This window comes from Pimephales promelas, chromosome 13 (assembly GCF_988280905.1).
Source record: "Pimephales promelas chromosome 13, fPimPro1.hap1.1, whole genome shotgun sequence".
In the NCBI taxonomy this organism is placed as follows: Eukaryota; Metazoa; Chordata; class Actinopteri; order Cypriniformes; family Leuciscidae; genus Pimephales; species Pimephales promelas.
Window position 1 is genome coordinate 926,398 of NC_142781.1, and position 25,503 is coordinate 951,900.

Below are 25,503 nucleotides of genomic sequence, written 5' to 3' on the forward strand. Positions count from 1 at the left end.
GGGTAGAGGACTGCTGATGTGCCCATTATATATTGCCCGCTGTGATTACCTCTCTTGTTAATTGTTATTAATCTGTATATCTATTTTTAACGAAGATTCTTGTACGTCAATAAAGACCATTTATATATTTTTGTGTACTCGTGTCTCTGACCTTTCTGGCACACACAAACCTGTGTGACCCATATAAATTGCTGGGTTAGTTAGATTTTCCCTGATTGGTACAGGGTGGCGTAGTCGACAATTATCACCACAAGATAAAGTAAAATCCTATACCGCTTATGCCACACTAACATTGTCCGGGAGGCAGACACACTCTGTCAGTTCAAAGCTCGATTAAAGACACATCTCTTTGCCCTAGCATACACATAATAATAATAATAATAATTCATCACATTTATATAGCGCCTTTCTGGACACTCAAAGCGCTTTACTTAGAGAGGGGAATCTCCTCAACCACCATCAGTGTGCAGCTCCACCTGGATGATGCGACGGCTGCCATAGTGCGCCAGAACGCTCACCACACACCAGCTTACTGGTGGAGAGGAGACAGTGATGAAGCCAATTGGTATATATGGGGATGATTAGGAGGCCATGATGGCCAGAGGCCACTGGGCAAATTTGGCCAGGATGCCGGGGTTACACCCCTACTCTTTCGAAAGACATCCTGGAATTTTTAATGACCACAGAGAGTCAGGACCTCGATTTAACGTCTCATCCGAAGGACGGAATACATTATAGACTTCTATAATTCAATGTTAGGCTGCATAGACTAGGTCAGCCGGAACTGGAAGAGAGGCCTTGGCTTTGGAGTTAGTCCACGCGAGGACGGCAGATCCCTCTGTCTGCATGGCCGCTAGTGGAATGAGCGATTCTACCCGTCCTGGGCTGTCCGTTTGGAAGCATACCTTACATGCTGAACTCATGCAAGTTGTCTGTGAACAAATGACCGAGATGTCGGAGACCCTTCTGGAGGAGCTCCTCCGGGCACGGCCAAATCCTTTGACTTTGCCCCGGGAACGTTCTTATTCGGACGGGAGCAGAGACCCAGCAAGGGGTCCTGCCGGCCCTAAATTTCAGAGGGACGAACAGAGTCGCCCAATTTGTAATTGGCTGTGGAGAGCCTGGACGGGAGCAGAGACCCAGGAAGACGCCCATTCCGGCCTGCCGGCCCAGGGGTCGGAACAGGGTCGCCCGATTTATAATGGCTGTGGAGAGCCTGGACATTATAGTCACCAGTGCGGCTCTCGCCGTGATTCCCAAGGGGGTTTTTAGAGTTGCCGGCCACTGTGGGTCAAGTGGTGGGGACCCCCTAGATGGACCCTTCTTTGTCTACTGGTCGAGATGGATTTTGGAGAAAGGAATTATTCGGGAGAGGAGTAGCCCTCGGGCATCCCCGATCGTCCTGGTATGAAAGGAGACTGGTGCCTGGAGGTTCTGTGTGGACTACCGTAGAACCAAGTGACCAAGAAGGACGCCTTCCCGCCGCCGCGGACTCTCTCAACTGTTTAACTTTTGGGGAGTTGAAAAATTCCTTTAAATAAGTGATCAAAACAGCAGGAATAATCACTAGCACTACTGACTAACTTTTAGATTTGCTTGGAACACTCCATAGTTTTGATCTCCATGTAGATGCAGCTAAAACTTAGATGAATTGCATCAATCGAACAATAATTTTTGAAGGTCTTTACATTGTAGAAAGTCACCCAAGTCTACGTTTATATAACACTGTAATGAGACGACTTCATCAGAAACAGATGAATGAAGATTGTATTTTGTTCTTAATAATTTGAGTGAAGATAAAGGATGGAGCAAGATTTATTTTGCAAATTTTGATGTTACATTAGTCATTCACGTCACGTTAGTGCTTGGCTAACCTTTGCACCTATTGATTACAGTTAATACAGTTTGTACTGCAATAAATTAGAAATATACACATCGGTTTGGTGATGGACAAACACTTGTTAATGCTGATGGTGAGAAATTACAGTTAAACATCTCATAATGTGCCACAAGCTGGAGCCTGAACTCCTTTTTAACGCCTTTGTTTTATTAAATCTTATTTCTTCGTACTGGACTGATAAGCAATGACTGGTGATGTAGAACTGAATATTGTACAGATAATAACAACTGAAGATGTCCACTTCCTTCGGACAGGAATATCACTTGATATGGCAGAATACTCTCTGAAGTTCACTTTGCCAGTCATTAGGAGTTCAATTTTGTACATTTATATATGTGTCCCTAATTAAACACATCTGATTCAACTCATCAGCTCTTTATAAGAAATGTGTGTCTGACAAAGGAAACATTCAAAATGTGCAGTTGAGAGCGTCCTCCAGGAACAAGTTTGAGAAACACTGCTTTAGATAAGAAATCAATTATCGCAGACGTTTTGTGCTGTTAAACTTGCACCAAATCAATATGTGCTGTTCTCTTCTCACAGATCCCTTTAAAATCTGAATTACATGCAATATCAAGCCAGCCGGATAAAGTTGGCCACCTTCGGTTATGATCCACATTCACAACACAGTTCTCTAGTGTATGTCCATTAGGCTCATCAGTCGCCCAGAACCTGAAAATACAGGTCAGTATCAGATGTTCAGTGATGCTCTCTGTGTGATATGATACTATTAGATGATAATCAGTCGAGTCTCACCCAGAGGATAGTGTGCTGTCATCAACCCATTTCCATCTGCCCTCCGCATCATGGTCCGTCAGACCAATCCAGACTATAGCAGTACCATACACGTTCTTCACAAAATCCTGAGCAGATGAAACAGTTGCGTATTTCTGTAACGCTTTAGATTACAGTCAGCAAAGTACAGCGAAACTAAAACAAATACAGCGTACCTTTCTATAAGTACAGTGTACGTGTAGGTATAAGGGATCAATATATGAAGGGTTCAGATGCAAAAGCCTCTAAATGCCATTTGAAATTTTCTTCTTTAATGATGATTTTTATCAAACTTGTATATTTAAGTTCAGTAATTTCACTTAAATTGCAATGATAATTACCTATTAATTGTTATTTAAGTGAAATTACTGAACTTAAATATACAAGTTTGATAAAAAATCATCATTAAAGAAGAAAATTTCAAATGGCATTTAGAGGCTTTTGCATCTGAACTCTTCATATATAAAAAAATAGGGAATAAAGGGGTAACAACCAGGCAAATTATCACATTATTTATACTGTACTATACTACTATTTTAATTACAGACACACACAAACACAATCTCTCTCACACACTCACTTGTTTCTCTGTATTGTTTATGATGATCAGATCTGCTCCTCTCTCTCTACAGAATCTTCTGCTCGCATCCCAGCTCTTCGTCTCAATCGTCAAATAGTACAAACTGGATTTATAATAAGTCCATCCATCTGTAAACAAGCAGTTTAGGTTAGCTTTTTATTCCCATTTACACTCGACTGTCAGTAACTTAAAACAGCTAGTAAACTCATATAATATAACACTGAAAGTTACTGAGAGCGCAACCCAACTCCATCAAGCTTTAACAGTGTCTGTGTTTAGAAAATAACTACATAGATTAAAGAAACTTCACCATGACTCTGAATATGATTTCTAAGCTGGTCTCTCTCATTGGTCAGGTTTCTGTTCTTCATTAGTAGCCCATCTCTCTCTTCTGTGTAGTTTGTGCTCTTTGTGTGGATGTGGACACACAGCACTACGACTGCAGTCAGCAGAAGAACACACAGCAGAACCAAACACACTGTTCTGGAGCTTCTGATCTTCACACAAACACTTCCTGAAAACCACAGATATGAAGAGATTAATTACTCGTCGTATTACTCAAAAGTGTGTGATATGGTAAAATGAATCTCAGTACCTGTGTGTTGAGGCTTTTGGTGTCTGTTGGTGTCCAAATTCTCTGTTTCTTCCCCGACATCCAAACTATTTATAGGATCAGTATTAGCATAGATATTCCCCTCTTCATCATCTTCTCTGTCCATCCCATGTTTCCTGGGAATTTTCATATTACCGTAAGACATTCAACCTGCTGGTGTTAAGAGATTATTATTTTATTAGTTATTAGTTAAGAGATAGTTATTTCTTCAAGTGCACTGCACTGTTATTCTGAACTTCCGCTTTTGAGTTTTTGCTTTTAAACCACTGTGGTCAAGAACATGTGATATAGCGCTGATGGCAGAAAATAATTCTCTGTGTGGTCATTTCCTGTAGATCCTAAAATCGACTATGCAATACACTTTCATTTATTTAGTGCTAATACAATTATTAAGCCTATTTGGAGAGAAAGATGTTCAATGTGCCGATATGTCAGTCATCCCCAGACAGCAAACTGACATTGAATCAACGTGGAAACGACGTCTCTCATGACATTGAAACAACGTTGATTTTGCTCATCGAATTAACGTTGAACCAACGTCAGACGCGGCATTCTTCAAAGCTAAATGAAAATCGAAAATTGGTACTTTCATAACGTTGAAACAACGCGTTGATTTCAAGTTGATTTTCCGTTAGTTTTGAAAGAATGACGCGTCTGACGTTGGTTCAACGTTAATTCGATGAGCAAAATCAACGTTGTTTCGATGTCATATTTCCACATTGATTCAACGTCAGTTTGCTATCTGGGTATGCAAATCACCATGACAGTGTTTATTGTTTGATAGCGCCCAGCGTATTTTATTGTGTTTTATTAAAATTTGACTGAACATTGGATTGAAACCAACCGTGAGCAGAGCCTGGCGAGGTAAAAACATTGATCTGAGAAAACCATACAAACATATTAAACCATACATAAAGATTACCTATACCAGCTCTTTTTGTTTGGTGTCTTGACTTCCCACACTTGATAAAGTAAAAGTCCAAGTCCACGACGACCGTTGTTTCTTTGGCGCTGCACTTCTTTTAATCACGAACTTTAGTAGATTCTATAAACCGATTGGCCGTAAAATGAACCAATCACAAGACATCTTATGGGGGAGAGGGGGTTAGTCCCAATCCTAGGCTTTAGTGTTCATAAACAGTAAAGCCTACCCCATATTGGGGATTGGGACTAAATTCTTGAAACATACCTAAACCTACCACTCACAGAAGAGGACTTCACTAGGGCCATGTCCACACTAATATGTTTTCGTTTGAAAACGTATATTTTTCTCTGCGTTTTGGCCTTCCGTCCACACTGAGACGGCGTTTTAAGTCAACAAAAACGTATCGTTTGGAAAACGCTCTCCAAAGTGAATAACTGACACTGAATCAACGTGGAAATATGACATCGAAACAACGTTGATCTGACATTGTTTTGCTCAGCGAATTAACGTTGAACCAACGTCAGACGCGTCATTCTTTCGAAACTAACGGAAAATCAACTTAAAATCAACGCGTTGTTTCAACGTTATGAAAGCAAACCAATTTTCGATTTTCATTTAGCTTTGAAGAATGCCGCGTCTGACGTTGGTTCAACGTTAATTCGATGAGCAAAATCAACGTTGTTTCAATGTCATGAGAGACGTCGTTTCCACGTTGATTCAATGTCAGTTTGCTGTCTGGGACGTCTCTCTCAGTGAGCTTTTGTGAAGTTTCACGCATGCGCAGTAAAGTGAATTTAGAAGTTTCTCATCCACACTGAAACGTCAGAAAACGGCTGAAAACGCTAGTGTGGACTGAGAGCGTTTTTAAACGAAAACCCCGTTTTCAAATGTATCCGGATTAATGTGGACGTAGCCTAGGATACTATAGGGCTACCCCTTATCGGTACAAGCACTAAAACCTAACTAGTTCATTTTTAAAATTTGTGAACTGCACTTTGAAGTAGTTGATGAATAAGTGAACTTTCCCAACACTGGCTATACAGAGATGTGGATAAGTTTGGACCCCCATGCTAAAGTTGCCTAAAAAGAGGAATAAAAAAATCATCTTTTGGATATTGATCTTAATGCCTTAATTAGAAAAATGAGGAAAACTCCAACCTTTAAGGACACCAATTTTCTTTGTGAATGAATAATGAATCATAAATAAATAAATGTTTTTCCTTAAAATACAGGGTGCATAAGTCCAATGTTAAATTCCCATAGAGTCAGGCAGATTTTTATTTTTAAAAGCCAGTTATTTCATGGATCCAGGATAATATGCATCCTGATAAAGTTCCCTTGACCTTTGGGATTAAAATATCCCCACATCATCACACACCTTCCACCATGCCTAGGGTGCTTTCCATAAGATCATCTTTCAATGCAAATCAAACCAGCTATTAGGCTAACTGAAGTAAAACCGTGCCAATCTCTAGGTGTGGTGGAAGGTGTGTGATGATGTGGGGATATTTTAATTCCAAAGGCCAAGGGAACTTTATCAGGATGCATATTATCCTGGATCCATGAAATAACTGGCTTTTAAAAATAAAAATGTATTTATTTATGATACATTATTCATTCACAAAGAATTGGTGTCCTTAAAGGTTGGAGTTTTCCTCATTTTTCTAATTAAGGCATTTAAGATCAATATCCAAAAGATGATTTTTATTCCTCTTTTTAGGCAACTTTAGCATGGGTGTCCAAACTTATTCACATCACTGTATAATATGCAACTTTGTGGCCATTTTTGTTTGAGAACTAAGATAATCCTCAGAGATGCTCGTAGGCTTATCGGTTCAGTAACTTTTGGTCAAAAGTGTGAACTCATAGCTCACATAATTAACACAAGCAAACGCCAAACACTGTGGATCAAAAGCGCAATGAACTCTGGCTAAACACGTTTCTCATAACACCTGGACATCTGCACAGCTTGACAATGTCACACAACACGACAACACATCGTAAAACTTACCAGACATACAGGAGCCTGACATCTATCATCGTAATCAGCAAATCACGATTAATTTTCCCAATGAACACCAATCAGACAACCAAACAATCAATATCCACTAAGTTTGAATAAATATGATAATATTATTATATTATATCATATTTTAAAAGCCTTCCTGATATAAATTAGTACAAATTTCATTTACTATATTTATTAACACTGAGACAGTAATTTGTGCAAAAAGCACTAATGACTTATTTAAGACTTGAAGCTCAAACTCGAGGACTTGCAACTTGACTTGGACTTGTCTGTCTTGAATGCAAAGACTCGAGACTTACTTGTGACTTGGTCTCACCACTGAACAGAACACTGCAGGCTACAGGTGGTCCAGGTAGACAGGAGAGAAAACGAAACCAAGGACGGCTGACAGTAACACCGGATCCTAGTCAGCTCACATCAGCAGGAATCTGGGCAAAGCACAAGTTTAGCAACAAACAGCCTGAGTCGACACATACCAGACAGGACAGGAAATCTTGCACGAATTTCTGATCAAATCAGCAAATTATATATAGCTTGAATGCGCCTTCCTTGGAACGGCAGAAAGTTTCTCAATGCCATAATGTATGTTTAAATTGTACGATGAGAAACTCCTGATATCAGCAAAGAAATCCTAATTTCAGTTCTAAATCGAGAGTAAGCCTTCTCTAAAGAAGAAATCTCAGATTAGCAGCATGTATAAATGGCACCAGAACAAATTAATCTGATTATGGGCGAAGAAATCCCCATTTTCTGCATTTTTGAAGGTGATTGAGCGATTCTCCTCAGTCACCAATTAAGGCCCTGTTATTCATTACATCATTGTATTTATATTAAACCACTGAACCACTCATATGAAACAATCCCGTCGAATTAGTGGTGTAAATTCTAGCCTAGCTAACTAGTAATTCGCCATTGTCTGTGAAGGGTCTGTGATGCTTTGATTTGTGAAATCACTTGCATGTAACGTCATGTTTCTAAGCTGGAGTTCTCAATGCAAACGTTCAGCTTGTTGGTTGGCATTGGTCTCGAAGTGCGAGCAAGCACTTCTGATAATCTGAAAACAGCACCACTTATGTAAATAAGTGATTGTGTGTAGCCAAAGTTAGCTCCCTATAGCAACCCTACCATACAAGTTAAAGCCCTTTAACTCGACTGATAGCTTTTAGCGCCCGGCTAAAACCTAGACACGTGTGAGCGTAAAGTGTAACCTTTAAACCAAAGATTATAGACTTTGGGCCTTGGCATTTAACACAAAGGGATAATGATTTGCAAGTGTAGAGAAAACTCAAACCAGTGAAACACCTTTTATAAACCAAACGCAAATGTTTTTTCAAAGATGTAATTAATGGCAATCAACGAACCATCTAATATATTTTAAAATGAGACGTCTTTCCAGGCACGATATCTTAATTAGCAACCTGTAGGGCTCATTTTATGAAAGCTTGGTGAACCAGACCAATAAGACTATTAAATATGCCTCTTCCCTTTATCAAATGCGTCACTAAATGTGCACGAATCCATCCGAGATCACAAATCAGATACACACTGGCTCATGAAACGTAGCAACGAACCATTAAAATTTGAAATAATTTTGAAACAGCTACCCAGCAAACAAATTTAGGCTCTGGGAACGTTAGTTTTTGGTTCCCAGAACGTTCCTAGAACTTTCCTTTAAGGTTAAGGGAACGTTACCGGAACATTCTCCTTACGTTATAAAAATGGAACGTAAAAATAACCTAGATGGAACGTTCCTATAACGTTCTTGTTTGGTTCCCAAAAAAATAACCTTATGGGACCATTCGGGAACGTTAGGGGAACGTTCTGTGTTTGCTGACGCGTAAACAAAGCCCCGTTCACTGGAATCACATGACTTTAGCAGTTTGATACACGCTCAGAATTACAGATTTGAGACAAATGATTCACTCTGGTTTGAGCATCTCGAAGCATGTCTCAAAGGCACCATCACTGGGTTCTCTCTCGAGTCGACCCCCTCCCTGTTATGAAAGGTAAGAGAGGACCCAAATGCAAAAATGCAAATAACAACATCTTTAATGAAACAAGGGAAATGTCTCCAGATAAGGGTACAAGTAGAAATCCTCTTCTCATAAAGATGATGAACAGAAAGAGCCGTCAATCTGGGCATAAAGGCAAATCGTGCCTTGTGTGATACAGCAGATACACCGAGGTCAGGCGGCGTCAAGCCTCGGGTCTCAGAGAGGTTAAGCTGGGTTCAGGCGCTGGCCGGCGTTCGGCAGCGGGAAACAGGACAGACTATGGAGATAGCGAATAATTCAACATACACAGAACATACCAGTACAGACCAGATCCAAGATTCAGACCAGACAGGAACACTGTGGGTAAGCAGAACTCGTTGCATTGATTCATCTAATAATCTCACTAAGGCCCTGTTTACACGAGAACGCTCGCGGGTGAACACGTAAAAATATGTGCCTTTCGTTTACACAGCGACTGCGTTTTTGAGGCTTAAAAACGCAAAAAAGTGAAACCACCCTCCAGAGTGGAAATCTTAAAAACGCTCCACCGCCGTGTTCCCGTGTAAACGGTAAAAACGCAAATGTCTGCTTGACAGCATAAACTGTAAAAAAAGATGGACGCTCCTTCGCTCTTTTCCATCAGAGAACTGAAGCCGCCAGTGTCTCGATATGACGCTGACATCTTGGATTTGAGTCTGCGCACTTGCGTGTTTCGGGACCAGTCATGCGCAGTCGTGAGCAGGAAGTAAAGCCGCGAAATCAAGGCCACGCCCTCATTCTCGCTGAATCAAACGCAAGCACACGCCCCGCACTTTCATCAAGTGTCCTCTGTCTGCTTCGTTCTTCTCCAATGATGTCTGCTGATTGCAGAACCTCGTTAAAATAAGGTAACTACTAACCACATAATCAACATTATTAAAAAAAGTCCGCTGGTGCTTCAGTGACTACCTCGCACTGAGAACCTGTCAATCATGATGTCAGAGCACTGTTTTTATCATCACATAACTAACTAAAAACAAACTTATTTTAAAAACGAACACTTGAAATTACATCAACGTGATAGAAACTACAGTAAATGACAGAAACTATCTTTGGAAAAAGGATGTGTGAAGTGTAATTTAATTGTTTAGTTGGTCTCGCGTCCCATTGAATAACATGGGGAGGCGGGGGTTATGAGCTATACTAGGACCGGCCACTGGGGGGCGATCGAGACGTTTTGGCTTCACTTTTGAGGGCTTGTGCGGCACGCTTGCTTGACAGTGAAGGTTGTACGCAGGCGCGTGGACTTGGTGTTGTTGTAGTATGCACTCCTAGCCACCTGGAGTGCATACTACATTGAATTTTGCACACTTTTGCGTCACTGTTTGCAAGCGGATTTCTATGGAAGCTTGTTTCCGCCACTGAATAAAAAAATAAAGTAAATAATTGCGACTTTTTATCTCACAATTCTGACTTTTTTTCTCACAATTGCGAGATAAAAAGTCCGAATTGCGTGATATAAAGTCGCAATTGCGAGTTATAAAGTCAGAATTGCGTGATATAAAGTCAGAATTGCGAGATATAAAGTCAGAATTGCGAGATATAAAGTCGCAATTGCGTGTTATAAAGTCAGAAATGTGAGAATTAAACTATTCTGAGGGGGAAAAAAGTTAGTCTTTTTTTCCCCTTAGAATTGGCCTAATAAGTCGCAATTGCGAGTTTATATCTCACAATTCTGAGAAAAGATGTCAGAATTTCGACATATAAACTCGCAATTCTGACTTTATATCACGCAATTCTGACTTTATATCTCGCAATTCTGACTTTACAACTCGCAATTGCGACTTTATATCACGCAATTCTGAGAAATAAAGTCAGAATTGTGAGATATAAACTCACAATTGTGAGAAAAAAAGTCAGAATTGTGAGATAAAAAGTCACAATTATTTATTATATTTTTTTATTCAGTGGCGGAAACAAGCTTCCATAGATTTCCCACACAAAACGCTTGTCTAAACGCAGAATTAAAAGTGATGAAAGTGACGCCACTTTTGTGTTTTCTCTTCAGAATCGTTTCCGTGTAAACATAGCCTAAAAAACAGGAAAAGAGAAAGCTAGTAGCAAACACAATCAGAAGGGAAGAGAGAACAGCTGGGAGAATTAGCACGATTGCTGTTAGAAACAGGAACAGCTGAAGTGAGTGATGGTGTGTGTGGTTATGTGTGTGTGTGTGAGAGTGAGAGTGAGAGTGTGGCCGGAAGAGGGAGAAAGAGGAAGAGGAAGAGGAAGATGCCAGATTCAGAACACTTCTTCTTGGTTTCACTTTCTGGTGAAATCCCTATTATTAGGTTTTTATTTGTGTTTCTTTTATTTCGACTTTTATCTCATTTTGTGTATTTAATCCTGTTGAGCCTGAATTTTCCTATTCAGTTAAGTTGGAATTTTATTAAACCAATTTGCTTATTCAATTTTCCTTTTAGTTACCAGTTATGAGGACATTCCACGTTTACTCTGTATTTTATTTCATTTTATTTATTTACTTTTGTTTCAGCCTGAATGGTCCTATTCAGCTAAATTGAGTTGAAATAAATCTGAAATGTAATTAAATCAATTTGTGTTTCCCTTTCCTTTTATTTTTCTAGGGCTATAAGGACACTCTACATTTACCTTTACCTCACTGTAAAAAATATTTTCAAGATTTGTTATCACAACATATTTTCTTTTGTCAAATCAACTTTATTATAATTTATTTAGTTGAGATAACTTATTATTTTGAGTTTCTGATGGTTAAATTAATCTCCTTCATTGTATTAACTCACTTTTTCCAGTTCAATCAACTTAAAATTTTAAGGCAACCCAGGTTACTTACTTTTTTAAGTTAAACCAACAATATTTTTACAGTGTAGTAATCACATTTTTTCTTTTGTCAAATCAACTTAAATAATTTATTTAGTTGAGATAACTTATTATTTTGAGTTTCTGATGGTTAAATTGATCTACTTCATTGTATTAACTCACTTTTTCCAGTTCAATCAACTTAAAATTTTAAGGCAACCAGGTTACTTACTTTTTTAAGTTAAACCAACAATATTTTTTACAGTGTATCAACATCTTCCCTCTCTCTATAGGATTACAGTAGCCTGTCGCGTGGACTGAAAATGGTAAAATGCGCTTTCCATGTCATGCATGGCCTATACATTTATGGGATGTCAAGGGGAAAGTGGGAGTGTCACATAAAGAGATGGGAGGGGAAGCGTAAACTGCGACTAATTATGTACTCTGTGTTATGTACAGAAAAAGCCAGTGAAAGCGCACCTCTATTTTACGCTGAAGATTCTCCGCCTCTTAAAAGCAGGCGTAACTTAGGAAAAGCGGGTTTATGGCGTACGCCTCCTAGTGGCAGCAGGTCTAACATACACATTCTCAACATGGCTCAACAAAACTCACTCATACACAAACACAAACACAAATTATGCATTAAATGAGCCTATGACAGAGCTGTTTTTTATTTTATTTTATTTATTTTTTTACAAATAAAAACTCAATCACTCATAAAAAGACAAACAATTATGAACCAATGCATGTTTTTGGTATCCAATCATCAGACTCTGCACATGACCTACTACTTTGTCTTTTCCTTATAGCAAGGTCATATTTATCTTAGCATATTTTGGTATGTTTGTATAGTCTCACTTAACACAGATATATATTTTTTAATTACAATTTCAACTTGTGGTAGAAAAAAACTTGAGAGGTCAAATTTATTTTATACAGTGGTTCATAGAGTTCAGCCAATATGCAGCCCTTGAGCACTATAGCCATCTAGTGGCTATTGATATTATTATTTTTCTTAATTTAATACCAACATAAGACACCAGATGCCAGCAAAGATCGTTAGGTTTTAACTCTCGGAACTTTGTGGAATTTTCAATGTAGTTAAAGAAATATTAAATATACATAAAAAAGTATTATTTACATAGAAAACGTGGTACTTTTAGAGGTAAATAAATCACCCCCAAAATAAAAAACCCCACCATGTATGGATAGTATACATTTTATCGAAGACAGTGATATAACATTTATAATAAATAAAAAATTGGACCACATCTGAGACCTCTGTGCCCACATTTGCTAAGACACAAGCTAATAATATTATATATATCTAAGGATTTAGGCAAAAGTCAGTAATCGTCTCGGGCCCCGATAGAGGCTCCCAAAATTACCCATTAACTTATGCTTATGTTTTTGTTTTGTTTTCCTTTATGCAAATCATATATTTCTAAAAAACTCAAAGAGTTTACATTATAATGTGTTACTAGAGGAACTATTGACAGTCTCTCAAGTTCATTAAGAAAATTATACACTTTATATTCACTTGTATTCACGATTCACTTCTGCAGAATATTACGAGATTGAAAAATATTAATAATTTAAACAAATTTACACAGCAAAAAGAAAATAGCTGTGTATGAAAGGTCATAGAGAGAATATAGAGAGAATTAAATATTACTTTATAAATGTATTCATTTAAACTGTGCATATAATAATTGATCAAATAAAATTGTACATGTGTGATCGATTAAGGGTACGTCTAAGACATATATAGGTCATAAAAATTGTTATTCTAAATAATCATTAGTAAAGGCCAGACTATTTTGTCTTTAAAAAACATTTGCTATGTAGAGACCTTTAATTTGGAGTAGAAACAGGTGACTTCGCTCACAGCTGATTGGTCCATGTTTGGTTTGCGACCTCTACCTGGAACACCTGCCCCGGACCAGTTAGCCGTGGAGCGTACAATTCTTTGTATATTTTTTACGTCCTTGAAATGGTCTATATTAAAAGGTTTTGAAGATGGAAGATGGACTTGTGAAGATGGAACGAAAGCACACAACAACTAATCAGGTTAATTTGATTTTATGCTGACTGTAACTTACGGCTAGATTCATCTACACTGATAATAGGAGATTAAATAAATAATATCAATTACATTTAAATTGTATGCCAGTTTTTTTTACTTTATATTTATTCACTGAGGTACAGTTGAAATTTAGACTTTTATTTTGAAGCGTGGCGTGTGCGCGCATCCGGAAGTGTTTCTGTGTGTTTCTGATGACGGTGGCTTGCACTCTTCATTCGTCTTGGAAACAGAAATGAAGACAGACGTCTTGAACAGAAGATAGCTGATCGATTCTTCTTATTATTATTATCATCATTACTGTGCAACCGATAGAAACCAATCATGGCGAACGGTAAGTGAGCAGCTCTAACGAGCTGTCATGTTAGTTTTAGAGACTAAATGATCATAACAACAACCTGTAACATCATGCGTGTACTGTATTATATGAGATGTTGGTTTATAAAGAGGCGTGTGGTTATTGGTGCTGGTGTGTGCCTCGAGTCAGTGATGCTGTGTGTGTGTCTCAGAGTCCGTGAGTGTGATCTTCAAGATCTACTGCCTGTCTGTCATGACCCTGATCGCTGCCACATACACGGTGGCCCTCAGGTACACCCGCACCGTGTCCTCGGACCTGTACTTCTCCACCACCGCGGTCTGCGTCACTGAGGTCATCAAGCTGCTGCTGAGTCTAATGATGCTGGTCAGGTGTGTGTGTCTGATACGGGTCCTATCTGTCATGTGATGTGTGATCTGAATGCTGGTCAGGCGTGTGAGTCTGATACTGGTCCTGTCTCTCCTCATGTGATGTGTGATCTGATGTGATGCTGTGTGTCGCAGGGAGACGGGGGACCTGGGCCGCTGCAGGACCGCTGTGGTCACACACATCTTCAGAAGCCCCAAGGAGCTGCTGAAGCTGAGCGTGCCGTCGGTGGTGTACGCCATCCAGAACAACATGGCCTTCGTGGCCTTGAGCAACCTGGACGCCGCGGTCTACCAGGTATGATGAACGTCTGAAGAAACACAGATTCTGTTATCATGAACTCGCTGTCGTTTACAAACCCTCTTTTAGATTGGAACTCATATGTTTATATCACATCAGCAGTCCGAGCGACTGTAAGTCTGCCATCGCATTTCTTCTAAAGTGTTTGAAAACTCAGAAGCGAAGATCAGGAGACTCGTGTTTCTCTCTAAGCAGGATTCTTTATTGCTGTAGTCTGCTTCGTCCAAAAATCTTAGCCAAGTCTGACTAAAGGCAAAATACCTTGTAGTTTATACATTTCAAGGGGGAGAAACTGAAGCAAAGCATTTAAATGAGGTAAACCGGTACAGCATGAGAACAGGACGGACTTATAAACACGAGGTGATGCTATCAATTTAGCTTGCAATAGAAAGATCAGGACAGGTTTGTGACATTTACCTTAGTTAAAAAAAAATGCACACTAATACATTTCTATATATTATAGTGTGTATTTAAATAAATGTGTAATCCTACAACACTAACATGTGTGCTCACCAGCCACTGTGGCTACTAGTTTTCCAAAGCTTTCACTGGCCACAGTTTTGACATTGATACTGCCATATAGATATTTGTAACATTATCTCATAATTTATTAGGCTGCTGTCACTTTAAGACCTGACGCACGGATCCGGATCCATTACACTGTTACACATGCGTTTCCTTCCTCAGCTGTTTACGTTCACTTACGACAGAAATGACTGTTTCGTGAATTCTCGCTAATACTGACATTTTTACGTTATTTTGTGTATTAGACTGTGTGCCTGTGCGTTCACACCGGACGCAAGTCAGTCCCTCCAGGATTTCACGATTTTTTTTTGTGATTTTTGCGATCAAAATGACTGATTTTGTGGTGGTAATTTCCAAAAATTTGTGAAAAAATTTGCGATTTATATATAACATTTACCATAATAGTATTTAGTTCTTCCAGAAAAACGCAGAGTTTTTTTGTGATTGTTGTGGGCAAAAAATTGATTGATTATGCGGCCCGTTTTCTTTAAAAATGCAATGGAATATGCGGGATTTTTATGCGATGAAATTGCAGGAATTTGCAAAAATAGAGGGAACTTGCAAAAATTGCGGTTTGATGAAAAAGAGAAAAAAAAGTGATTCCCCCAACATCCTGTTCTCACTAGGCTAATGTAAGAGTCATTTCTTATTACTTCCTTTGATAAGCAAGCATACATCATCATAGAAAGTGCTGGGAATATTTAATTTCTCATCTTGTTTTATTTCAGACTGTAACGAGTGTAAATAAGGTGTGGCCCCTTTAAGAGCTGAGCGCTCCCTGTTGAACTCTCTGCAGTGTTATATGTGCGCCTCGAACGCCCCATGTGTGCGGGTAATTTCTGTTTGATGCTACTTCTTTTATCTTATGTTGTTTATTAAGTAACGATGTGACGGTAGAACGTGTGAGACAGTTATACGAGTTCGATTTGTGTCAATCGCCTCCGTTTAGTCTGTCTGGCGTCGCGTAATTGCGTCACTTCATAACGTTCCCATGGAAACGGGGAAATGGCTGCTCTTGTGTGAAGCAAACGCAACATTTTTCAACTTTCTGCTAAGATACATGTGACTTTTTTTGCAACGAAAATGCGAGGATTATGAAATTATGCAAACCCCGCATATTTTGCACGGAAATCGGCAATTTATGCGGCGAAAGTGCGCCGTATTTGAAAAAATGCGGCCCCCGCATAAATATGCGGACTTTGGCTGATTTTGCATTGAATTCAGCGATCGCATAATCGCGTTTTTCTGGAGGGACTGGCAAGTAGAGCGTCAAATTCGCGCCTACCGTGTCTATTTATACACTTGAACACTTTGGATCCAAGAGCGAAATTGACACGTGTAAAAGCAAAATTTACACGCGTCTGAATCGAAACCCGTTGGCGGCCATCTTTTTTTATTTTGTTCGAGCGTTCATCGAGAGAGTCACCGCTCTGTATTTACCTTATCTGATATACACACACTTTGGGTTTGAGCACAAAATCTGAGGGAATAAGTAAAATTATGTGCAATACACTCAATCCCACGCCGACACTATTCCGTGAGTGAGTGAGTAGAGGCGGGTTTGTGTGTAACTCGCTGTTCAGAGTGTGTGTAGTTCTCTCAGCTCCGCTTGCTTTCGTATCATCGTGAACGACTGCTCATGTCCAAATAAAACAACACGTCATATGAACTCCTGTCCGACCTGTTCTTCTCGTTCAATATCATGTTTGACTGTGTGTCAGGTGACGTACCAGCTGAAGATCCCCTGCACGGCGCTGTGTATGGTGCTGATGCTGAGCCGCTCTCTGAGCCGTCTGCAGTGGTTCTCCGTCTTCATGCTGTGTGGAGGCGTCACGCTGGTGCAGTGGACCCCGCCGCACTCCACCAAAGTCCAGGTACACACACTGATGATTCACACGCTGCACAATTACGGACGTGTGCGCCCTCTCGAGTCGTAAAACTACTGGGAAACTCAGAGATAACTTCCACACGATTCCTAAGACGGACGGGCCGATTGTTTACTAGTTTTCCACGAGAGTTACAACACCCAGTCCTGATGTCACAGTAGTGCATTATACGTATACGTATCATTAGGGTTGGGTATCGTTTGAATTTGAACGATTCTGATTCCGATTCCTTGTTTCGATTCCGGTTCCTAAAGATTCTCGATTCCGATTCTTTTAAGAGGCAGGGTCAAAAAAGTTTAGCTAACCTTGCTAACCAACGGCCTTTCTGAAGGAAATAATCGTTTCTGAAGGAAATACTCCTTTTGTCACAAATTTTGCATTTTGCCGAGATTTCGTTATTTTTAGAAAAGTGAAGCCACACTTTGGATCGCTGACGTAAGCTACTCATGTTCGACTCGCGCGGTTATGCCAACACTTCCGGTAGACGCTTCTTCATTGGTGTTGTTCAGCGGTTTCTTCTTCCGCTCGGCGGACTGTGAATATCGAAACTAGGAATCAAAATTTTAACTTTTGAACGATCCGGGAAAAGCGAAAAGTTAGTCTCGGTTCCAATCGATACTCGATACCCAACCCTACGCATCATATACGTCCGTTACCATAAGCCAGTGATTATAGAATATAAAGTTATTGATATTTTTCTTCATTATCCTCCTGAAGGCGTATGGATTACTATTATGATGGACAGATGCACTTTTATGAGCTTCATAGTCCATTCACTCCCATTATAAAACTGGGAAGAGCCAGATATTTTTGTAATATAACTCGGATGGGGTTCGTCTGAAAGAAGAAAGTCAAACACACCTAGGATGTCTTGAGGGAGAGTAAATCTCATTTTTAAGGGAAATGACCCATTAATGTGTGTCTGCTTCAGGTGGAGCAGAACCCGCTTCTGGGCTTCATGGCGATCGCCGTCGCCGTCCTCTGCTCCGGGTTTGCAGGTATCATGTGTTCTCTCATGTTAGTGATGGCTTCTTGCTTTAGGGAACATTAGTGACTCTCTGTTTTGGACCAGGTGTGTACTTTGAGAAGGTCCTGAAGAGTTCGGACACCTCTCTGTGGGTGCGAAACATCCAGATGTACCTGTCAGGAATCGCGGTGACCCTCATCGGGGTCTACGTGACAGACGGCGCCCAGGTCTTGGAGAAAGGCTTCTTCTACGGATACACACCTTGGGTCTGCTTAGTCATCTGTGAGTGACGTCGCGTGACCTTTATCTCTGAAGCCTGCAGTCACGCTCGTTTGACGAAGAGCAAGAATGCCCTGCCCTGAAATATACAAACTCTTGAATGGCATTGATGAAGTGGTCCGACTGGTTTCTCCTGTGATTTCTGTTTGCAGTTTTGTCGAGTGTGGGAGGAATGTACACGTCTGTGGTGGTGAAATACACAGATAACATCATGAAGGGCTTTTCTGCAGCGGCTGCGATCGTGCTGTCCACCGTGGCGTCCGTCCTTCTCTTCGGCCTGCAGATCAGTGAGTGCTCGTCTCCTCTTCTCATCAGTAGGCCTGAAACACACACGACTGTGATGCTACATCTCAATTCCTCAACTCTGTCCTACATCTCTATTCCTCAACTCTATTCCTCAACTCTGTCCCACATCTCTATTCCTCATCTCTATTCCACATCTCTATTCCTCAACTCTGTCCTACATATCTGTCCTCATCTCTATTGCTCATCTCTATTCCACAACTCTGTCCTACATATCTGTCCTCATCTCTATTCCACATCTCTATTCCACAACTCTTTCCTACATATCTGTCCACATCTCTATTCCACATCTCTATTCCTCATCTCTATTCCACATCTCTATTCCTCAACTCTGTCCTACATATCTGTCCTTATCTCCATTCCTCATCTCTATTCCACAACTCTGTCCTACATATCTGTCCTCATCTCTATTCCACATCTCTATTCCACATCTCTATTCCTCAACTCTGTCCTACATATCTGTCCTCATTTCTATTCCACAACTCTGTCCTACATATCTGTCCTCATCTCTATACCACATCTCTATTCCTCAACTCTTTCCTACATATCTGTCCTCATCTCTATTGCTCATCTCTATTCCACAACTCTGTCCTACATATCTGTCCTCATCTCTATTGCTCATCTCTATTCCTCAACTCTGTCCTACATATCTGTCCTCATCTCTATTCCACATCTCTATTCCTCAACTCTGTCCTACATATCTGTCCTCATTTCTATTCCACATCTCTATTCCACAACTCTGTCCTACATATCTGTCCTCATCTCTATTCCACATCTCTATTCCTCAACTCTTTCCTACATATCTGTCCTCATCTCTATTCCACATCTCTATTCCTCAACTCTTTCCTACATATCTGTCCTCATCTCTATTGCTCATCTCTATTCCACAACTCTTTCCTACATATCTGTCCTCATCTCTATTCCACATCTCTATTCCTCATCTCTATTCCTCAACTCTGTCCTACATATCTGTCCTTATCTCTATTCCTCATCTCTATTCCACAACTCTGTCCTACATATCTGTCCTCATCTCTATTCCACATCTCTATTCCTCAACTCTGTCCTACATATCTGTCCTCATCTCTATTGCTCATCTCTATTCCACAACTCTGTCCTACATATCTGTCCTCATCTCTATTCCTCAACTCTGTCCTACATATCTGTCCTCATCTCTATTCCACATCTCTATTCCTCAACTCTTTCCTACATACCTGTCCTCATCTCTATTCCACATCTTTATTCCTCAACTCTTTCCTACATACCTGTCCTCATCTCTATTCCACATCTTTATTCCTCAACTCTGTCCTACATATCTGTCCTCATCTCTATTCCACAACTCTGTCCTACATATCTGTCCTCATCTCTATTCCACATCTCTATTCCTCAACTCTTTCCTACATATCTGTCCTCATCTCTATTGCTCATCTCTATTCCTCAACTCTGTCCTACATATCTGTCCTCATCTCTATTCCACATCTCTATTCCTCAACTCTGTCCTACATATCTGTCCTCATTTCTATTCCACATCTCTATTCCACAACTCTGTCCTACATATCTGTCCTCATCTCTATTGCTCATCTCTATTCCTCAACTCTGTCCTACATATCTGTCCTCATCTCTATTCCACATCTCTATTCCTCAACTCTGTCCTACATATCTGTCCTCATTTCTATTCCACATCTCTATTCCACAACTCTGTCCTACATATCTGTCCTCATCTCTATTCCACATCTCTATTCCTCAACTCTTTCCTACATATCTGTCCTCATCTCTATTGCTCATCTCTATTCCACAACTCTGTCCTACATATCTGTCCTCATCTCTATTGCTCATCTCTATTCCACAACTCTGTCCTACATATCTGTCCTCATCTCTATTGCTCATCTCTATTCCTCAACTCTTTCCTACATATCTGTTCTCATCTCTATTCCACATCTCTATTCCACAACTCTGTCCTCATCTCTATTCCACATCTCTATTCCTCAACTCTTTCCTACATATCTGTCCTCATCTCTATTGCTCATCTCTATTCCACAACTCTGTCCTACATATCTGTCCTCATCTCTATTCCTCATCTCTATTCCACAAATCTGTCCTACATATCTGTCCTCATCTCTATTGCTCATCTCTATTCCTCAACTCTTTCCTACATATCTGTCCTCATCTCTATTCCACATCTCTATTCCTCAACTCTTTCCTACATACCTGTCCTCATCTCTATTCCACATCTCTATTCCACATCTCTATTCCTCAACTCTGTCCTACATATCTGTCCTCATCTCTATTCCACATCTCTATTCCACATCTCTATTCCTCAACTCTTTCCTACATATCTGTCCTCATCTCTATTCCACAACTCTGTCCTACATATCTGTCCTCATCTATATTGCTCATCTCTATTCCTCAACTCTGTCCTACATATCTGTCCTCATCTCTATTCCTCAACTCTTTCCTACATATCTGTCCTCATCTCTATTGCTCATCTCTATTCCTCAACTCTGTCCTACATATCTGTCCTCATCTCTATTCCACATCTCTATTCCTCAACTCTGTCCTACATATCTGTCCTCATTTCTATTCCACATCTCTATTCCACAACTCTGTCCTACATATCTGTCCTCATTTCTATTCCACATCTCTATTCCTCAACTCTTTCCTACATATCTGTCCTCATCTCTATTGCTCATCTCTATTCCTCAACTCTGTCCTACATATCTGTCCTCATCTCTATTCCACATCTCTATTCCTCAACTCTGTCCTACATATCTGTCCTCATTTCTATTCCACATCTCTATTCCACAACTCTGTCCTACATATCTGTCCTCATCTCTATTCCACATCTCTATTCCTCAACTCTTTCCTACATATCTGTCCTCATCTCTATTGCTCATCTCTATTCCACAACTCTGTCCTACATATCTGTCCTCATCTCTATTGCTCATCTCTATTCCACAACTCTGTCCTACATATCTGTCCTCATCTCTATTGCTCATCTCTATTCCTCAACTCTTTCCTACATATCTGTTCTCATCTCTATTCCACATCTCTATTCCACAACTCTGTCCTCATCTCTATTCCACATCTCTATTCCTCAACTCTTTCCTACATATCTGTCCTCATCTCTATTGCTCATCTCTATTCCACAACTCTGTCCTACATATCTGTCCTCATCTCTATTCCTCATCTCTATTCCACAAATCTGTCCTACATATCTGTCCTCATCTCTATTGCTCATCTCTATTCCTCAACTCTTTCCTACATATCTGTCCTCATCTCTATTCCACATCTCTATTCCTCAACTCTTTCCTACATACCTGTCCTCATCTCTATTCCACATCTCTATTCCACATCTCTATTCCTCAACTCTGTCCTACATATCTGTCCTCATCTCTATTCCACATCTCTATTCCACATCTCTATTCCTCAACTCTTTCCTACATATCGGTCCTCATCTCTATTCCACAACTCTGTCCTACATATCTGTCCTCATCTATATTGCTCATCTCTATTCCTCAACTCTGTCCTACATATCTGTCCTCATCTCTATTCCTCAACTCTTTCCTACATATCTGTCCTCATCTCTATTCCACATCTCTATTCCTCAACTCTGTCCTACATATCTGTCCTCATCTCTATTCCACATCTCTATTCCACAACTCTGTCCTACATATCTGTCCTCATCTCTATTGCTCATCTCTATTCCACAAATCTGTCCTACATATCTGTCCTCATCTCTATTGCTCATCTCTATTCCTCAACTCTTTCCTACATATCTGTCCTCATCTCTATTCCAAACTCTATTCCACAACTCTATTCCACATCTCTATTCCACAACTCTGTCCTACATATCTGTCCTCATCTCTATTGCTCATCTCTATTCCTCAACTCTTTCCTACATATCTGTTCTCATCTCTATTCCACATCTCTATTCCACAACTCTGTCCTCATCTCTATTCCACATCTCTATTCCTCAACTCTTTCCTACATATATGTCCTCATCTCTATTGCTCATCTCTATTCCACAACTCTGTCCTACATATCTGTCCTCATCTCTATTGCTCATCTCTATTCCACAAATCTGTCCTACATATCTGTCCTCATCTCTATTGCTCATCTCTATTCCTCAACTCTTTCCTACATATCTGTCCTCATCTCTATTCCACATCTCTATTCCTCAACTCTTTCCTACATACCTGTCCTCATCTCTATTCCACATCTCTATTCCACATCTCTATTCCTCAACTCTGTCCTACATATCTGTCCTCATCTCTATTCCACATCTCTATTCCTCAACTCTGTCCTACATATCTGTCCTCATCTCTATTCCTCAACTCTGTCCTACATATCTGTCCTCATCTCTATTCCACATCTCTATTCCTCAACTCTTTCCTACATACCTGTCCTCATCTCTATTCCACATCTCTATTCCACATCTCTATTCCTCAACTCTGTCCTACATATCTGTCCTCATCTCTATTCCACAACTCTGTCCTACATATCTGTCCTCATCTCTATTCCTCAACTCTGTCCTACATATCTGTCCTCATCTCTATTCCACATCTCTATTCCTCAACTCTTTCCTACATACCTGTCCTCATCTCTATTCCACATCTCTATTCCTCAACTCTGTCCTACATATCTGTCCTCATCTCTATTCCACAACTCTGTCCTACATATCTGTCCTCATCTCTATTCCACATCTCTATTCCTCAACTCTTTCCTACATATCTGTCCTCATCTCTATTGCTCATCTCTATTCCACAACTCTGTCCTACATATCTGTCCTCATCTCTATTGCTCATCTCTATTCCTCAACTCTGTCCTACATATCTGTCCTCATCTCTATTCCTCAACTCTTTCCTACATATCTGTCCTCATCTCTATTCCACATCTCTATTCCACATCTCTATTCCTCAACTCTGTCCTACATATCTGTCCTCATCTCTATTCCACATCTCTATTCCACAACTCTGTCCTACATATCTGTCCTCATCTCTATTGCTCATCTCTATTCCACAAATCTGTCCTACATATCTGTCCTCATCTCTATTGCTCATCTCTATTCCTCAACTCTTTCCTACATATCTGTCCTCATCTCTATTCCACAACTCTATTCCACATCTCTATTCCTCATCTCTATTCCACAACTCTATTCCACAACTCTATTCCACATCTCTATTCCTCATCTCTATTCCACAATCTATTCCTCAACTCTGTCCTACATATCTGTCCTAATCTCTATTCCACAACTCTATTCCACATCTCTATTCCTCATCTCTATTCCACATCTCTATTGCTCATCTCTATTCCTCATCTCTATTCCACATCTCTGCCCTACGTATCTATTCTACATCTCTATCTTAACCCTTTAACCCCTCCGTGCTTCTCAAAATCACCCTGTCAAGCAAGATAAATAGTGCATGCTTAATTAACGATAAGTGTGTGATTAATTGTGACTAAGAATATGACTCTATCAACAGCCGTAGTTGAAATGAACAGGACCTGAGATGAATGAACACTGTAGAAATATTGTTCATGTCGATATAAACTCCTCTATTGTGAAGTGTGGTTTAGAGGAGCATGGTTTCGCTCATTCACTCTCTGGTCTTTGCAGCGACTACGTTCATCTTGGGAGCCGCGCTGGTGTGTGTGTCCATCTACATGTACGGACTGCCCAAACAAGACACCAGCAAACTGCCGAAGCCCAGCACAGCCCGAGAGGACACGGAGAAACTCATCGCCGTCTGACACGGATCCACCCGTGACTCGCTGTTCACTGAGCCGAGCAACACTACATCAGCAGGAGGAGCGGTTCATCTGTCTGTGCTGCGGATGATGATGATGATGATGATGAAGGAGGGGTTTATGGGGGAGAATGTGGGGTTTGTCTATCTATATAAAATCATTTGTACTATGGGACTTGATGCAGAGGGTGAGGCGCTGAGGCACTGCTGCACGGAACAAACACTGATGCCGAACTGCATGCTGGACAGGTTTTTTCTTCAGGATGTTTGTTTAGGTTTCCAGTGTCATTTGCTGAAGGATTCTTAAATGTTTACGTAAGCTGAGCGTGAAGAGGCTCCCGACAGGTCTGGATCGCCGGCTCGCTTTAATCATCGGTGAAAGATACGCCTCGTAATCCAGGACAATCGCTGTACGTGTGTGTGTGTGTGTGTGTGAGTGAGGCGGCTCTGATGGACGTGTCTGAAGTCCAGCTCTCATATAGTGTGTGTTTACATGTGCATTGCATTTATTTACAACTAAACTGCATTTAGAAACCGAGAAAGCAAAAATTGGCGTTTATGCCTTCATGATGCATTCTGGGGGTTTTAAAAAGTCGCCCTTACACAAATTAAGCTCTGAAAATTTGAAATATCTAAACATTTTTGATACTTTTACTGGAGATGCAAATCTTCCCATTGGATTAAGATGATTTTTCTGAGTCCACTGGCAGATCTCTCTTCTTGTTTTAATCATAAACTCACTTCATTTTGATCTATTTCAAAGAAAACAAGGTTTCATATTTTATGCCAGTTTGTACCTGTAATAAATGCATCTTGATTTAAGAATACACTTGTACTGGAAACCAGGACAGAAATGCTGATGAAGAGCGTCCGGTCTGTGCAGTGTGATCAGAAGGAACAGTCAAGTATATTTATATGTTTGGGAGATTAGTGATTAATTTTTTTTTATTATTATTATTTGTTTCATTTGTAAAAAAAAAATGAATTGAAGTAATATCATGAATATCAGTTGTATTTTTAAACGCTGAAGTGTTGCTAATACACCTTGTGTTTCTCTAGACGTACTTTCAGAGAACGTATTGAAGTATTGTGTTCCCATCAATTT

General features: G+C 40.1%; 2 protein-coding genes across 2 annotated transcripts; one reads left to right on the forward strand and one right to left on the reverse strand.

The window, feature by feature from the left end:
- Positions 1-1,810: 1,810 nt before the first annotated feature.
- Positions 1,811-4,336, reverse strand: LOC148973778 (uncharacterized). Its single transcript, XM_089118284.1, has 5 exons — positions 3,850-4,336; positions 3,565-3,768; positions 3,255-3,382; positions 2,657-2,763; positions 1,811-2,572 (listed from the first exon to the last, which is right to left on the reverse strand). The coding sequence occupies exons 1-5, from the start codon at positions 4,010-4,012 to the stop codon at positions 2,401-2,403; spliced, it is 774 nt and encodes a 257-aa protein (XP_088974410.1). The 5' UTR covers positions 4,013-4,336; the 3' UTR covers positions 1,811-2,400.
- Positions 4,337-13,884: 9,548 nt separating this feature from the next.
- On the forward strand, positions 13,885-25,462 carry slc35a1 (solute carrier family 35 member A1). Its single transcript, XM_039666200.2, has 8 exons — positions 13,885-14,046; positions 14,222-14,399; positions 14,532-14,691; positions 16,941-17,093; positions 18,037-18,103; positions 18,178-18,354; positions 18,504-18,638; positions 24,269-25,462. Exons 1-8 carry the CDS (start codon positions 14,037-14,039, stop codon positions 24,400-24,402), a joined length of 1,014 nt encoding a protein of 337 aa, XP_039522134.1. The 5' UTR covers positions 13,885-14,036; the 3' UTR covers positions 24,403-25,462.
- Positions 25,463-25,503: the final 41 nt, after the last annotated feature.